Below are 17947 nucleotides of genomic sequence, written 5' to 3' on the forward strand. Positions count from 1 at the left end.
CTTCGTCCATAGCTTTCCTCCACCGAGCATCCTTCAAGGCCTGAGCGACGGTAGATGGTTATAAAGTAGGAGGTAAGGGATGCGCTGTGGTGTGGTTGATAACATAGTCAAAATACCTGGGGTTAGGACGACGTGGTCTAGTGGAGCGACGCAACCCATCCTGTGACTGAGAGGCATCGGACGACGACTGTTCAGGCTGACTGGGTGGTTGATCAGTTGTAGTAACAGTGGGTGACGAACGACGGCTGGTTTGGTCATTCTCTGAGATAGTGGGAGACGGTGTTGGAACTGGCGTTGGAACGGGTGTTGGAACTGGAGTCGGAACTGGAGTTGGAACTAGTGTTGGAACGGGAGTTGGAACTGGAGTCGGAACTGGAGTTGGAACGGGTGTTGGAACTGGTGTTGGAACTGGTGTTGGAACTGGAGTTGGAACACCCACGGGCTGTACCTGTGTAGACAAAGTAGACGACTTGCACAAGATACGTCGTGATTCAGAATCATGAGAATCAGAAGGTAAGCTATTAGATGACTTTTGCAAATCGTTATAAGGAAACACATAAGGCACAAATCTAACATGTCTAGATACATAAATGTGATTCGAACTGTAATCTAGACATTTATAACCGGATTGGGTGGTTGAATAGCCAAGGAAAATACATGGACGTGACCTCGGTTGTAGTTTCTTGGTGTTATAGGGACGCAACCAGGGAAAGCATAGGCAACCAAAAGGTTGTAACTTATCATAGTTGGGTTTTTGTTTGAACAAAACTTGATAAGAAGATTGATTACCTAATACCGGAGTTGGAAGTCGATTGATGAGATAGACGATAGCCTGAAACGCGTGAGACCAGAATGAAGAAGGCAACGAAGCAGCGTGAAGGAGTGACATTCCATTCTCAACGACATGCCTGTGTCTCCGTTCAGCCATGCCATTATGCTCAGGTGTATGTGGAGGAGTCAAAAAATGCGAAATGCCATGAGCATTGAACATCAAAATTAATTTAATAAACTTCCCCCCATTGTCAGAATAAATTGACAGACCAAAAAACTTCTCCACTAACCTTTTAAACTGGGGAAGAATCAAAGAAACATCAGACTTTCGTTTTATAGGATATAACCAGACATACCTAGAGAAGTGATCTACAAATATAACATAATAAGCAAAGTCATCAATAGATTTTTCCGTCGGACCCCATACATCAGTGTAGAGCAGTTGTAGAGGCCTAGTGCTAACAAGTGTGCTTTGGAAAAAAGGTAATTTATGACTTTTGTATACATTGCATGATTGGCAGGAAAACTTGTTTAGTGCTGACATAGATATGGGAACGTTGCAATGTTGCAACACACGATGCAACACCTTATTAGACGGATGGCCTAGACAATGGTGCCACTGGGAAACGCGAGACAGCTGCATGGAATTGGATGTAGGTTGACGCAGGAGAGGTGCATAATAGACACCATTAATGTTCGCCCCCCGTAGTAACGACATCCCCGTTCGAAGATCCTTCACAAGAAAGTGGGAATCAAAGAATTCCACCGACACTTGATTAGTTTTGCACAATTGCGATATGGATATTAAATTATTATGCAACTGTGGAACACGTAGGACATTTTGGAGAGTGAGCACGGAAGAAGGAGTGAGAATAGATAACTGACCAATGTGAGAGATGTTTAAAGAATTACCGTCGCCCAGTCGTATCCCATCAGGTCCATTATACTCGGTGAAAGTGTGCAGAGGAGACATATCCGGTGTGGCATGGTGAGACGCCCCGCTGTCAAACATCCACGGCGTAGTCGCTCCCACAGTAGAATTAGTTGCAGGTGACTGAGACTGAGGAAATGTAGAAGCCTGCACGGGAAACAAATTATGGGTCTTTAAGAACCGGGCTAACTTACGGCAAACACGAGTTTCATGGCCAACAAGGTGACAGAATTGACACACAACACCAGGTCGAGTGTTGCTGTTGTGCGACCAATTCGGTCTATTATTGCCATACGTGTTGTTGGCGTTGTTGCGGGACCTTCGATCGACAGTGGAGTGCTGACTATTGCGAGAAGCCGAAGGACCACGCTAGGAGGCATTGGCAGTAGCCAAAAGAGATTGGCGAGCATCATCAACTTCAGCCAACTGAAGCTCATGATCTGTGAGTGCATCGGCTAATTCTCCCAAAGAAATGGGTTTGTCACGGACACGAACGGAAGACACGATGGAGCTGTACTGGTCCCCTAGTTGTGTTAAAATGTACACAACCATGTCTTCATAAAAAATAGGGCATTGAGCCAGGGCGAGGTCGTCAGCTATTGAGCGCATGTCATTCAAAAAAGCGGTGACTGACCGATTACCCTTCGGATTTCTAGTAAGCTTGGCCTTGAGGGAAATGATCCGTCCTCGGGAGGCGCTAGCATAGTTAGCAACGAGCCGTTGCCAGGCATCACACGCAGTGGGTGCGGAAGCTATAAGAGGTTGTATGGTGTCTGAACAGCTCCCAAGTAAAGCACTGGTAATTATCTGATCTTGGCGATACCAAGTCAAATGTGCTGGATTCGGAGTTGTTTGTGCAGTATCATTGAATTTTGCTGGTTCTTTGATAGAACCATCGATGTATCCCAGGAGATTAAAGCCAACCAAGGTAGACTGAACTTGGCGTCTCCAGACAGAAAAGTTGAGGGGGGTGAGTTTGATAGGAAAATTAGACAGAGCATTGAGGTGAACAATGTCAATGGTGGTGGTAGCCATGTATATAAGACTGGCAAAAGAGGAGAGGAAAAAAAAAAACTCCTTAGGGGAATATGGCTTTTGATACCATGTGAAGAGATTAACTGTATGTTTATTGATGTAAAGCACAACCTATATATAGTACATGGAGGAGTGAAGATAGCAAGAAGTTACAACCAAATACAACTAGTCTATAGGAGCACAAATATAATAAATAACAACTAAAGATATACTAGCCACATATTAGCTTAATAATGTTGACCACTAACATGATGTCTTTATAATCAATCGTCTTCCATCACCTATGCTTGAATGGTTTAACCCCTATTATTGCAGATTATATGGAAGGGATCCAGATCTTAATGCTCTCAAGGTTTTTAGGTGTCTTTGCTATGCTTCCACCCTATCTCAGTCAAGGAACAAAATGGCACCACGCAGTAGAGGATGCCTTTTCGTTGGAATACCAGCTAATGTTAAAGGTTACCTGTTATATGACTTAGATGATAACTCCACTTTTATATCACGAGATGTGACTTTCTATGAAATACATTCCTTTTGCTGAGAAAGATCATTGTGGAGCTGAAACAATGTCACAGCAGTTCGATCCTCCGATCCTTTGCCTGTCATACTGGTCACCACGCCCATACATTATAAAATGCATAATCATGTTAGTGGTCAGCCTTATGTTGAGCATAATTTTGAGCTGCATGATTCTGTTGATAACCATGCCGATGGGCTTTCTGATGGTGTTTGTGATCATGTTCTGTCATAGTCTGCTCGTGATGGTGCTCACAGTATTACACAGGATAAACACAAGTTTATGACCCGGCCCCTCTGTTCATGATATTCAACCTCGGCGAACAACCAGACATTGCAGGGCTCCCAGCAAGCTACAGGATTACTACTGTGACATACAGTTATGAGAAATGTATCCTCACCTCATTCTTTATTCAAAGTGATTTCGTATGAGAACCTTGTGCCATCACACAGAGCTTTCTCCATGGTTGTGATGGCTAATTGGCTATTAACGGACCACAGATATATAACCAGGCTATTAAACATGATTGTTGGAAGAAAGTCATGGACGCTTAGAACACTGCAGTTCAAGATAACAATACTTGGGAGTTGACTGACTTACATCCTGGAAAAACACCCATAGGATGCAAGTGGGTTTATAAAGTCAAGCTTAGAGCATATGGCACTGTTGAAAGGCACAAGGCGAGGTTAGTGGCGAAGGGTTACACGTAGCAATTAGGGGTCGACAGTGGAATGCAAAATTGAGTACTGCACTTCTTCGTTTTGGTTTTAAACCGTCTAAGTCCGATCCATCATTATTTACCGGAAGGAGTGATGAAAATTTCATTGCCCTCCTAATATACGTTGATAATATCTTGGTAGTAAGTGGACAAATAAGTCTTATCACATAACTAAAAGCATTCGTTGATGATATTTTCAAAATTAAGGGTCTAGGATCCGTAGGATACTTCTTGGGCATAGAGGCTAAACTGGACGTGTCTGGCTTGAACCTGTGCCAACGCAAATACACTCTGGATATCTTGAATGAGACTGGTTTTCTCAACTGCAAACCAATGGCTACACCAATGGTGCCAGGTTCTCGATTAATGCATGGTGATGGTATACCTCTTGAAGATGCCAGTAGCTATAGAAGGATGGTGGAGAAACTATTATAGCTAATAGCGAAGGCCGGACATTGCTTATGTTGTTCAACAGCTTTACCACCTTTTTCAGCTAAGTCAATGCTATCCTCCAATATTTTGCTACTCTTGGGCAGAAGCTCTGGTGCTTGGAATTAATTCGACGTCGTAAGGTGGAATATAATACTTAAATGTATAAAAAAAAATGATAAGAACGACAAATTTTTAAGTTGAGCTATATATAATAACTAGTAATTCACCCGCGCGATACGGGGAAAAAATTATGTTATTATAAATATAAATAAAAAATAGAAAAAATAAAAATATTTTAAATTGTTTAATATAATAATATTTTTGAGCTTCCATTGGTAAAGTATTTATTATTTTTATAGAATACAAAATTATAATTAAAATTTTGTATGGTTAATATAATCTCTAATCTTAACTATAATAAAGCTTTATGGTTTGGGAAGTAATTAATGTTACAATTAATGCCACAACATCCTTTATTAAAAAAAAAAAAAAAAAAAAAAAAAAAAAAAAAAAAACACAACATTTGAAATATAAAATAGCTATATATTATATAATCATATAAAAAATATACTTTTGAAAAATAAAATAGCTATATATTATATATATAATCATATAAAAAGTGTGTTTAATTAGAGTTTAAATTTACTCATACAAAATTTGAAATTTGCTTTTCAAATGTAATTATCTTAGTTATTATTCCTATTGTGAAAATTATAATATAGATGAAATACAATTAAGAATAAACCAATGTAATTATGTAAATTCTCTCTATAAATTTATTTGAATATGCACATAATTAGAGATTATATTAATCATACAAAATTTTAATTTTAATTGTAATTTTGTATTCTATAAAAATAATAAATACTTGACCAATGGAAGCTCAAAAATATTATTATATTAAACAATTTAAAATATTTTAGTTTTTCTATTTTTTATTTATATTTATAATAACATAATTTTTTTCCGTGCATCGCGCGGGTGAATTACTAGTTATGTATATATTCAAATAAACTTATAGAGAGAATTTACATAATTACATTGATTTATTCTTAATTGTATTTCATCTATATTATAATTTTCACACCAGGACTATGTGGTCTAATGGTATCCGGGTTGGACTTCCAATTGGAAGATTATGAGTTCAAGCCTTAGTGGAGGCGGTTCAAGCCTTAGTGGAGGCGTTATTGGTTCTTTGTGTTTCAGTAGGTTGAGAAAGTATATGAACAGATACTACAATGTAATAGAGCTAGTAACTTTCAAAAAAAAAAAAATATTATAATTTTCACAATACGAATAATAACTAAGATAATTACATTTAGAAAGCAAATTTCAAATTTTGTATGAGTAAATTTAAATTTTGATTGAACACATTTTTTATATGATTATATAATATATTCTTTATGCACATGGCATTTCATAAACTCAAATGTCATTTTATAAATCCAAGACCACTTTTTGTGGAGATAATTCAAATGTATTTTTTTTCTTTTAAAAGTCCTAAGTTTAGACATCCAGAAAAATATTAAAGACACATACGATATATACATTTATATATATTTAAATTTTTATTTATGGCTTAAATGATTTTTGTTTTTATTCTGAAGTCCAATAATTGACCCACGGCCCGCAACATTTATTTTCTTCATCCCTCCTCGCTTCTGCCGTTTCTTTGAAGCATTTGAGAGGGAGAAAAATTATATGTAGAGGCTTGCATTAATTGCATTGTTTCAGATATCGAATAGGCTTTCATCGAAAATTTTATTAATATTGTAATTCCAAGAACCACCATAAATAACAAAAGCATATCAAATAGACTTTCATGGTAAAATCATAGATTTAATTAATATTGCATCGTTTCATATTTTCTATTAATCGGGAATCGGAATCCTTAATCCTAATATCATAACATTTAATAACTCTATTAATTCAATAAGTGCAATCCTTTGTTATGGGCGAGAAAAAAATAGCTATTTTATTTTTCAAATGTTGTGCTTCTTTTTTTTTTAGTAAAAGATGTTGTGGCTATTTTATATTTATAGTTAGTAATAATAATAATGTTGGTAATTAATTGTAACATTAATTATCTCCCAACCATATAGCTTTATTATATGTAAGATTAAAGAATACATGATTAGTTTAAATACTATCAATAAATTGATATAGTAATTCAACACCAAAGCTGATCAAGTAATAATCTTAAGATGCAAAGGACCTACTGCTATCTCTAAGATGATATTTCCTTTTTTTTTTTAGGAATGATATTTACACTGAGCAAATACCAATTTTTATCACATGAGTATTATCAAAATAACACTTTTCACCAATGATTATTGTAGTAGCAGCAATTTTCATCCATGATTATTATTTTAGTTGCAATTTTCATCCACAACTATTGTTTTAGTGCCAAAATATGAAATTATTAATGGTATTTTTGTCATTTTCAAATTAAGATCCCAATTTGAACATGAATAAAGGAATTTAAGCCCTAGGATCGATTTCAATTCACAGTTTTCCTCCTCAAATTAAGGTAGAATGAGGAGGAGAACATCAAATTGAGATTGATCTTAGAGCTTAAATCCATTTATTCATGCTCAAATTGGAAACTTAAGTTAAAAAGAATGAAAATACCCTTAAAATTTTTAGATTTTGACATGCCTTAAAAGGATGGATAATTGGCGTGATAAATTTTAGCACTAAAACAATAGTTATGAATGAAAATTGGTACTAAAACAATAATCATGGATAAAAATAGATAGGAATTAAACATGTGGATCAAAACTGTCATTTTGCTAATACTCGTAGGTCAAAATTGATATTTGCTCTATTTACATTTATACATACAAAAATTATTCACTATTAGATCACTAAGTTTCTAGAAGAACATTTATCATTGTAGTAGAATCCTTGTTAAGAATTTTATTTCCTAGAATTCCTTTAACAAATTAAAATGCTCCATTAATTATATATATATATATATATATATATATATATATATATATATATATATATATATTAAAGCTCCATTTCCTCTATCTTGACTTTATCTTCTAATTATATAGGAAATAAGAGAAACATCCTCAAATAGTGACAGAAGAATGCACATTCTTCGATAGTGATTAACAATTTTTCTTGTCATTCAAAAAGTAATTAAAGAAAAAAAGATTCCCATCTCTTAAATAAGAAAAGACTACATCTATGTATAATATAAAAGCTCAATTCATTTTTTTCCTAAGACTTTTTCCGATCAAATATTTGTACTTTGTGCAGTAATGGTTGTTCCTTGAAAATTATTTCTCTATTTTGCCCTTGTTAGCTTCCCGTCGTTCAACTTCCGACAATGTAAAGTAGAAGAGTAAAAGTCAAAAAGTAGGTTGTAAATTCTGCTGCACTGTTGGTTTAGACCTTTCATTTATACTTCTTTCACTTTTTTACCTTCTAAATTTATTTAATGTTTTAATGACGATTTTATTACAGTCGACGTCGTGATATGTCCGATGTTATATGTTATTTTTTTTGTGGTGTAATGATCCTATCAATATATTATTAATGACAACTTGTGTGAAGAAATTGACAATACTAACTTAAATCAAATACTGTAATAATATTAACTAATTATTACAGTCATTTTTTGTTAATAGTACTCAATAAAATTACAATCGTGTTCTTTAAACATCATCGTAAAATTAAAATTTTAGATTAAAATTCACGTTCTGTTTAAAAAAAGATTTAAATTCACATTGGGCCTTACACTACGCGCAACGGCGTGCCGGCTAGTATTCCATTAAATTTTATTTTATTTTTAATCTCCTTGAATTAATTACAATCGGTTTAAAAGTTAATAAAGTAAAGGAAAAAAGTGAAGTGAACCTCCTAACACCAATATCAACCAATCACATCATAGCGTATTAAAAATTAAGTTAACTTTGCAAGGACTCTCATAGTATAAATTCTTAAGTAATGTGACAAGTCAGCTTCTTCCTTCCGATACCATGCACTCGCTGCAATGGATTAATTACTTCAATTGTCATCTATAATCATGACTTAGAACACTCTTAGTAGCTAAAGGATCAGACTTGTGGTTGAGTGGCATAGTTGTGACCCCTCAAATGAAAGGTTTTAGATTAGAACTCCAGTGTGCATGTGTAATTGGGTGCACTAAATCATTTTTTAATTTTAATTTTTTTTAATAAAACTGTAGTTAAATTAAATCCGGAATCGACCCTATAACCGTATCTCGTAGTTGATATCATCCTTATATACTACATCAACTAGAAATCGAACAAACCCGTCGTCTCTAGTGAACTTTCGTACAGTAGAGACTAGAGAGTCAATCAACATGGCTTCTTTTTGCCACGCCCTCGCTTGTTATCTCCCGACCTTTCAGTTTGAGGTTTTGTCAGGTTGAGTTATCCCAATCCTACCTGCACGGTCTTGCCTAATCGAGTGAGTGATTAAATTCACTTGTTATCTCCTGGCCTTTCCATTTGAGGTTTTGTCTAGTTGAGTTATCCCGACCCTAGCTACCTGCACGGTCTTGCACTCTTGCCCGGTCGAGCACGTGATTAAATTCACTTGTTGTCTCATAGTCTTTCTGTTTGAGGTTTTGTGTGGTTGAATTCCATGCCCTACCTGCACAGTCTTGTCTTGGTCGAGTATGTGATTAAGTTCACTTGTTGATTTCCGAACCTATATCAATTAAGATTTTGTCCGATAGAGTTATCTCGGCCTAACCGACATGGTCTTGTCTGATCGAGTGGTTGATACATGTATCCGGCTTCTCAACGATCGATATATATTTATTACATTCCTCAACGGACATATCTATTATGTTCTTCAACGATTGCGATATCTTTATCCCACCTCTCGTGGTTGATGGCAAAATAAAAGATAATAAGCATAGATGTTACTATTAGTATTAACGAGGCAACTAGCGTAACCTTGACCCTTATGCTCAGACTTGGGGGGCTTACCACAGATTATCAAGGCACTCAGAGTCGTAACTACTCTCTTTTATTGGCACACCATGCAATTTAGAGAGTGGGGCCTTTAGGGCTTATGATGGAATATTATGGAATAGGTGTATGATAGAATATGATGAGATATTGATGGAATTGTTAATAACCATGGAGTTAGTATGATGATGAAGTTAGTATGTATTGACCATGGAGTTAGCTTAGTGTAATGATGAAGTTGTTAGATAAAATGCTTGTAATCTGTAATACATTTGAAATACAACAAAAATACAAGACAATAGGGAACAAAACTGGATCATTTGATATCTTCAGGTGTGTAATCCCTTTTCTATAAGCTTTAAATCTCCCTCTATAAAAGCAACAAGGTTCAAGATTTAATCTTATGGGATACAAGAAGATGAATGAAATTCTCAAGTTGCTTTGTTTGAGAATTTCCTGTAGAATTGTAGAACTGTGAAATATCAAGATACGCAACAAGATAATTTTTGTATCTCCATTTTCATATGTTTCTCTATAATATTTATAAACACAAATATGACTGTTGGAGAAGTTACATGCATGAAAGTTTTCTGCAGTTTTAAAAAACTTAAATTCCATAAAATATATCTTAAATGATATATTTATCATAGGAGAATATTAATTACATAAATCATGTTCAACATGAATATATATGTAATTATGAACCGCATGCAAATATATTTATATATATTATACTTTTCTAGCACACTTTTGCATGTAAATTTGGGAAATTGGAAGCTTATGTGCTGTATAATCATTTTTCAAATGAAACAAGCAATTCCCCTATATTGGGGAATAATCCCCCAATGTTGGGGAATAGGCAAAGCCTTCCAGTAAACTCCTTCTCCAATTAACTTTCTACCAAACTAAAATAATATTTATACTTCCTTAACTCCAAATATTATTTTAAGCTTTCATGGTAGTCCATCTGAAATATTAATCTTCATTACTATATAAATTTCCAACAAAAGTTAGTATGTATTGACCATGGAGTTAGTATGATGATGAAGTTAGTATGTATTGATGATTGGCCTGGGTTGGTGTAATTAGCTTGTATAAATAATAGGCTGCTCATTCTAGCCTAAAAATGGGAGTGAGATCTAAGAATGAATCATTCTCTCATGCAATATCATCCCATTCTTCTCTACAACATATACTCTCTATTCTAAAGTATTCATTCAATATCATTGAAATCATAATCTCACAATCTCATATCTTCTACATTCTATCTATTTTCTCTAATATTTTCCTACTATTTTATACATAATTGATTGAATATTCATACACTCATCGGGTCAATTAGTTACATCATTCTATAATAGTTTCTATATTGCACAGAAAAGGTAATTGTACTAGGAAGATCTTATGTGATAGGCTTGACTTTTTAAAAATGAGAAAATCACCATTGCGGTCCCTTAATTGTTTTCCAACTATCAATGTAGTCCGTAGCTTTCAATTTCAACTAATTTAATCCTCTAATTGTTTAAAATTTTGTCAATTAAACCCTTCGTTGTGGGTCTTTTTTTGCTTCTTTTTCTCATGAGGTATTCCCCTAGTGTTGGCCTGGCTTTCTTTTACCTCCCGCAAGTAAATCCTTACAGCTTTAGCACCAAAGGGGTTTGACTCTGGCTGGCTACCGTTCTTTTCGTATGCTAATCTCAGCCAGGATGAGTGCATCGAGGTGCCACCCTTGCTTCTGCGGGCAGCCAATTTATGGACACTTTAATTTCAGACGTACAATTTATGAACAACATTTATACTACTTGGGATTAAAGGGTGACATTTATAATTAATATATACCTGAATGACATAAATTACAATTTTCCCTTATTAAAATGGTTGATCTTGTTTAAGATCATCTCACCTAAAACATGTAATTAGTTTTAGTAAAAATATAATATTTTTTATGGGTTACCAATTATTACATATTCACTAATATTTTTAAAGAAATAAATAATTGTTTAAGTAAAAATGTATGACTTGTTGACTCATAAAAAATATTAAATTTTTACTAAAAAATATTACATATTTAAAAATCATATCAGGCTCACAAGTTTTTGTATTATTAATTAACTGTGTTATTAAAGTTGCCACAATATAATAATGCAATTATATATTAATGCATCTATACTCTGACCATATGCGTGTGAAAGCAACTTTTTTCCAGATTCTGAAAGCAACTTTTTATTTATCAACTTTGGTAGTGATGTATGTCTGTATGAGCTGTAAAGAAAAGTATAGGAAGAGGTAAAAATTGGTTAAATGGATTTAAGTACGGGTGTTTTTTTGGTTAAATGGATTTAAGTAATGGTGTTTTTGGAAATCTGAAAAATAATTTTTGAAAATCATTTTTTTGAGTTTTTAGTGTTTGGTTATGTTAGTTATGTTGAATTTTATGACTTTATCTTGTATTGTAAAACTTGATTGCTAATTTGTTATTTTGATATCTTATTTTGAATTGTAAGACGTTGGATGAGATGATCACTTGGTTATTTTGGTTTGTTGCTTTCAATTGCGGATCTCCTTTCAAGGTCAGGTGATACCTTTCTGGTTGATCCTACTAATGAAATCAGCAGTTCTTGCTTTTGTTTTAGAAACTGTGATAGGGGAAGCTGCTCTTTTCCCTGTTTCCACTGTTGAAGGAAAAAAGGGCCGCCCTATCTACAACGCACTAGAACGCTCTTGTTAATGATCCTTTACTCCGACAACATCTAGGGTCCCTCGAACAATGTGATATCTCATAGTGGGTAAATCATTAACCCTTCCCCCTCGGAGCAAACAAATTCAATGATTTTCTATATTCAGGAGGGAAAGAGTCTAAACTAAAGGCAAAGGTGTTGGAAGCCCAGGTCAAAGAAGCAGCACTTGTCGCCGGAGATCAAACAGATCTGGTTGGTTGATTCAAGTCTAAGTAGCATCAAACAAAACGATATAAAGGTGAGGTGGTTTCTCCCCATTGACCAAGTGAAGTAACAGCAGGCATGCCATCATAGGCAAAAATAAAAAAAGGTGGTGACGATCAAGGGAAGAAAGAACAACTATGGAATATGACAGGTATCGGTATTGAACAGATTGAAGTCGATACAAGGAGAATGACTCACTTCAGTTTAATCACCCCGGGCCGTTGTAGTTGCGTTCCAGGGGTAAGCCTCTGAATCACTGATCAAAGAGCATATTTTGGAGAGATTCTTAATCCATCTAGTGGACGATGAATCACCTTGAAAACTCCCTTTCCTTATTTTGGATGAGAAGGCAAATTGTTAGATGGAGTATTTGGGGACCTGGAAGAGGAGAAGAAGAATGATAATGAAGAGGGTAAGCTTCCTAAGCTTCCAAAGAATGATAATGAGTTCTTGCTGATACAACTTTCTTCCACAGAAGAATGTGTTTTTCCCAGCCCGACCCGGAAATTGAGAACCAAGCCCCCTTCTGATCCATTCATTTCTACAAGCAGGGAGGATCCAGAGAGTCAGTTAAGCGAGAGTTACTTTCGGTTACAGGAAGCAGCACAAGCGAAGGAGATCAATCCAATCTGGTAAAGCAGAAATGGAGTTTGGCGCCAGTTACCGAGGATTTTTATCCTTGAGGAGTTTGATTTCAATTGAAGATTTTGTTATAGTGTACTGTGGTTAGTTATTTTGATATTTTATTAGTCATTTGTTGATTATATTGAAAATTATTATTATAAATGGTGTTATATCAAAACAAAATAATTAAAATGTTTAATTATACAATTTTAACTTTTTATTTTTCGAAAAATGAACCAAACACACAAGACAATTTTCTGGAATGCAACCAAACACTATAAAGGAAAATGTTTTTTGAAAAATGACTCATTTTCTAGATGTTATTTTCCTAGATTCCAAACTCACCCTTAGTTTCTGTTCTTTGATTCAAGAAGGACTACATCATTACAAAGAAGAATGTTTGAGGTTAGAGGCTACATCATGCTTCATTCTTAATATCTTATTTTCTTTTACAATCTTTAGGCGGTTACTCTTTCTTTTTCTGATCTCATTTTGTTCTCTCCATTTTTCATAGATCAAATTTGTCGGGCCTAAATGTGAGGAATAGTTGTATCCAGTTGAAGAAGTGGAGTTAGCCGAGATCACAGTGAATTAATTACCGTTAAAAAAATGGTATGAACACAGATACTGAATGACACATTCAATGTTGATAAGATCTTAAATGACAACGTATATATGTTGCTAGAATTCATTCTAATAACTTCGTTAACTAACATTATTCAATTCAAAACGTCAATGACCTTGTGGTCTAGTGGCACAAAGTGACTCTCTCAAATGGGAAATCATGAGTTTGAATCTTAGTGGAGGTGGTATTGACCGAGCCTTAGTGGTTTGGTATTGACTCTTTGTGTCTATGAATATATACTACAAAGAAATTCAATGGCTGAAGAGTTTTCCCCACCGGACTTAGCCAACGAGATGCATATTAGTCATTTATGATGATGTAAAGAGTTTTTGTTACGTACTGAAATTTAGTACGCAACGGAAGAAACCTTTCGAGCAGGCTATTAGCTCCAAACCGTATTCGATCGAGCAGGCTATTAGCTCCAAACCGTATTCGATCGAGCAGGCTTCTAGCTCCAAACCGTATTCGAGACACGGCAAACTCCAATTTCACACTTCGAGCGTGTGTGGGCTCCAAGAAGAATAACTAAAGGACTTGAATAACAATATATTTCTCTCTGTGGTTCATCTTCATATACAATGGACCTATTTATACTAATTATTTACTAATACCTATAATAATTAGTCTACTAAAATTATACTAACTATACAAGGCAATGATATATTCTTATATACATAATTTCCTTATACTAATATAATATTTAGTCAATTATCCTCTAATTACATATGATTCATTCCTTTTTAGACCTCCCACTAATTAAACCACCAATTATTTCTTTCCTTTGATGCGTCAAAACGACGTTGTTTTTGCATCCGTATGTACCATGCATGGTGCATAGGATGCACATCATAATTTGCCGGTGAAACCCTTGATAGTGCGTTTGGGTTAATTAATGGGCCAATTTGGTAACATAATTAACTTTTTAGTCAATTTTTGATTTATTTAACCATTATTAATTGTTTGTTTAACAATCAATATAAATATTAGATTAATTAATTTTTTTTGTAACAACTTATTGCTTTAAAACGCTAAAATTTAGAAAGCTTTTCGAAACAGCTTGAGTTTTCCTCACCGGACTTAGCCAAGGAGATGCATATTAGTCATTTATGATATACTGTCATGGGTGAAACCCTTGATAGTGCGTTTGGGTTAATTAATGGCCTAATTTGGTAATATAATTAACTTTTTAGTTAATTTTGATTTATTTAATCACTATTAACGGTTGGTTAAACAATCAATATAAGTATTTGATTAATTAGTTTTTTTTTTTTGTTTATGAATTTATTGTTTTAAAACGCTAAAATTTAAAAAGTTTTTCAAAACAACATTTTCGATCACCTTGTTGACAAAAGTCATTTTGCATGTAATCAATTATCAATTAAAAATTAATTTACAAAACATCTCTCCATAAGCCGAAGAGTGGAGTAATATATTATTATTATTATTAGAGCAAATTACACTTTTGGTCCTGTGACTATAGGGGGTGTGTTAATTTGGGTACGTGACTTTTAAAACTAACAATTTAGTCCTTTAACTATCATTTTTTTAGCAGATTTGGTCCTCCCGGCCAAATTGCCGGTGGAATTTGGCCTGAAAGACGTTCGACTTTTTAAATCAAATATTGGTGGGGGTAATTCGGTTCAACAATTAAAAAGACCTTGACTATAGGGGTTTTGTTAATTTGGTCATATGACTATAGGGGCTTTGTTAATTTCAGCACCAGACTTTCAAAAGTGTCAATTTAGTACCTTGACTATGTAATTTTTATCAATTTTGGTCACTCCATCAAATTACCGGCCAAATTTCACCGGAAAATTTTAACAGTTAAAATAATGAGGGTATTTTAGTCATTTCACGTCTCTTCCTTCTTCTCCGGCGAATTTATTTTTTCCGGCTAATCCGTCGCAGCAGCACACCTTCCAAAGCATACTTAAACTCATTCGTCCAAGCCGTCGCCGGCGATTTATTAGTGTTCAAATGGCCAAAATTCCGGTTGAAAACATTTGACCATATGTGTAAGGGGAGCTTGAGATATCAAGGGACCTAGAAATCTTCGAACTACACTTCACTTTGTGTTCGTCCAGCGCAGTTCCTGCCAAAATTCCGGTTGAAAGTTTTTCCGGCCAAAAAATGCTTGCTCGAAGAAGAAAGCGAAATGCTAAAATTGATGCTGGTACCTATTTATTCTAAAACTTCTCTATATCAACATTATGCAAAAATTGATGTTGAATAAATATTTATCTTTTTGGATAATGTTGAATAAATACTTATCTTTTTGGATAATGTTGAATAAATACTTATCTTTTTGGATAATGTTGTTGGAACCGTTGGTAGGAAAACAAATAATAATCAAATAAAATTGACTATTATTTTCTGGAAAGAAGGGAAGAAAATATGAAGAAATTTGGCTAGTGTTTGGTGTTGGGTTTTTGCAAGAGTCAAGTGAGCACTCTTTCCTTAAAACCTTATTTGCCACCTCCCAAAGTGCTACGAGCGTTGTGGCCTAGGCTTCCCAGGATAAAACTTGCTAGTGATTCAATGTTTGAGCACTCAAACAAGGAATCCGGCGAGCAAGACATGGCTATGAACACAGTAGGCTTAGAAAGAGGAGTAGAAGCAGAATTTTGAAGCTTGTAAACTCAAAGTTTCGTGTAAAGTTCTTGTGCTCTTGTGTGTAAAACTGCTTCTCACTACCCTCTCTTATATAGGGATCAAGGAGTTAGATAGCTTTTATTTTGGCATTAAAAGGCACCCCCACAACTTCTGTGACAGCAACCACTACCTTGAGTTTTAATTCAAAATTAAAATTGGAATTAATTCCAAAGAATTAACTCCATAACAGCTGAATTAAAACCCCAACGGTCACAGAAGGAGCTTCAGTTTAACCACGAAAAAGCTGAACTTTCGGGCACCAGGCCGAAACTCGCAAGTTTCGGCCAAGGCCTCAGGTGGGCGGCCGAAACGTGCAAGTTTCGGCCGAAACCTCAGTGGCGTGGCTCTCTGTGTTGGAAAAATGGTACCGAAATTTGGCATAACTTATCCAAGTGCCGGCGCACACGAGCTCGGGCTTGAATCAAGCCTTTTTCCATCTCGTCTAGTTGGAATTTGATTTGCACCCCCCCCCCCCCCCCCCCCCCCCCGCGCGCGCGCGAGAGAGCCTCTATGCTATACAATTCTACAAGCTTCAAAAGAGCTCTTGTATATAAGGGGGGCAAATCCTCTTTCCAAACCAATGTGGGACAAAAGCTCACTTTTTCCCTTCATTTTCCAACTCAAATGGGTCTACTTTGAGAATCAATATCTCATTCACCCATTATCCGTTTTGAGCGTACAATATATCAATCTCTTCGTCTCACTACGAAGAACCCGAATCCACTTTGACCCGACCCAAATCGAAAGTGGACCCCACTGATAATTGTACCACAAAATAGCCAATTAACAAGCCATTTTATGCCATTTTAAGCTATTTTTTTCAACAATCCCCCACATGAATGAAAAATTGATTTTCGGGGTATTTTGAAATCGGAGACAACTGTGTTCAAACGGTCGATCCCTGCATAGGATAGGTAGGGAGTCACTATACCCTTTGAACCTTCCCTCGTGAAGACATGTTTACTCTACTAGCTATATGGTAGAACGCGATGTCTTTGAACCGACTGCCGTTTGTGTAGACGATGACACATCTCACACAGGAATCTCCCAACCATGATCTTGCTCTCATGAGTGTGCCCGTTTTGGTCGTGGGTCACCGTTCCTGGTTCTGCGAGAGTTTCTAAAGAATTGTGCCCAAACAATTCTCCTTTGAAGCGACCCTCACTTCTCTCTAACATAGGTGATTCTTTCTCGAGTATCCCGCATACTCAAGAATCATTAAAGCATTAACATGCTAGCCTCTTGCGGGAGTCACTGTTTTAACGAGGAGTGGTAGGGAGTCCGAGACCCCCACAGTGACGCGCTCCGTTCCATAATTTAGTTGTCCCATTGAACCTAGGTGCCAGCTATGTTGGGTATCCACTATAGAACTTTTTAGTCCAAAGGCATTAGACTCATTCCTCGTGTCAATTTCTCCACAACTTCTCTTCCTAACCCTTTGGTCAGCGGATCCGCTATATTGTCTTTTGACTTTACGTAGTCAATCGAGACAACACCAGTTGTGAGTAGTTGTCTAATGGTATTATGTCTACGACGCACGTGTCTAGACTTACCATTATACATATGACACTGTACTCTCCCAATTGTGGCTTGACTATCGCAATGCACACATATTGGAGGTACCGGTCTTTCCCAATTAGGAATATCCTCTATAAAATGGCGTAGCCATTCAGCCTCTTCACAACCTTTGTCCAAGGCTATCAGCTCAGATTCCATCGTGGATCTAGCTATCACAGTTTGCTTAG

The 17947-nt window shown here is 35.5% G+C and overlaps 2 protein-coding genes across 2 annotated transcripts in view; one reads left to right on the top strand and one right to left on the bottom strand.

The window, feature by feature from the left end:
* Positions 1–17947, top strand: part of LOC109192092 (putative late blight resistance protein homolog R1A-10) — a 185287-nt gene that overhangs the window by 145837 nt on the left and 21503 nt on the right. The window lies entirely within an intron of this gene.
* On the bottom strand, positions 2072–2737 carry LOC109192078. The gene has a single exon (XM_019342676.1). The coding sequence runs from the start codon at positions 2735–2737 to the stop codon at positions 2072–2074; it is 666 nt and encodes a 221-aa protein (XP_019198221.1).

This window comes from Ipomoea nil, unplaced genomic scaffold, assembly GCF_001879475.1.
Source record: "Ipomoea nil cultivar Tokyo-kokei standard unplaced genomic scaffold, Asagao_1.1 scaffold1768, whole genome shotgun sequence".
In the NCBI taxonomy this organism is placed as follows: Eukaryota; Viridiplantae; Streptophyta; class Magnoliopsida; order Solanales; family Convolvulaceae; genus Ipomoea; species Ipomoea nil.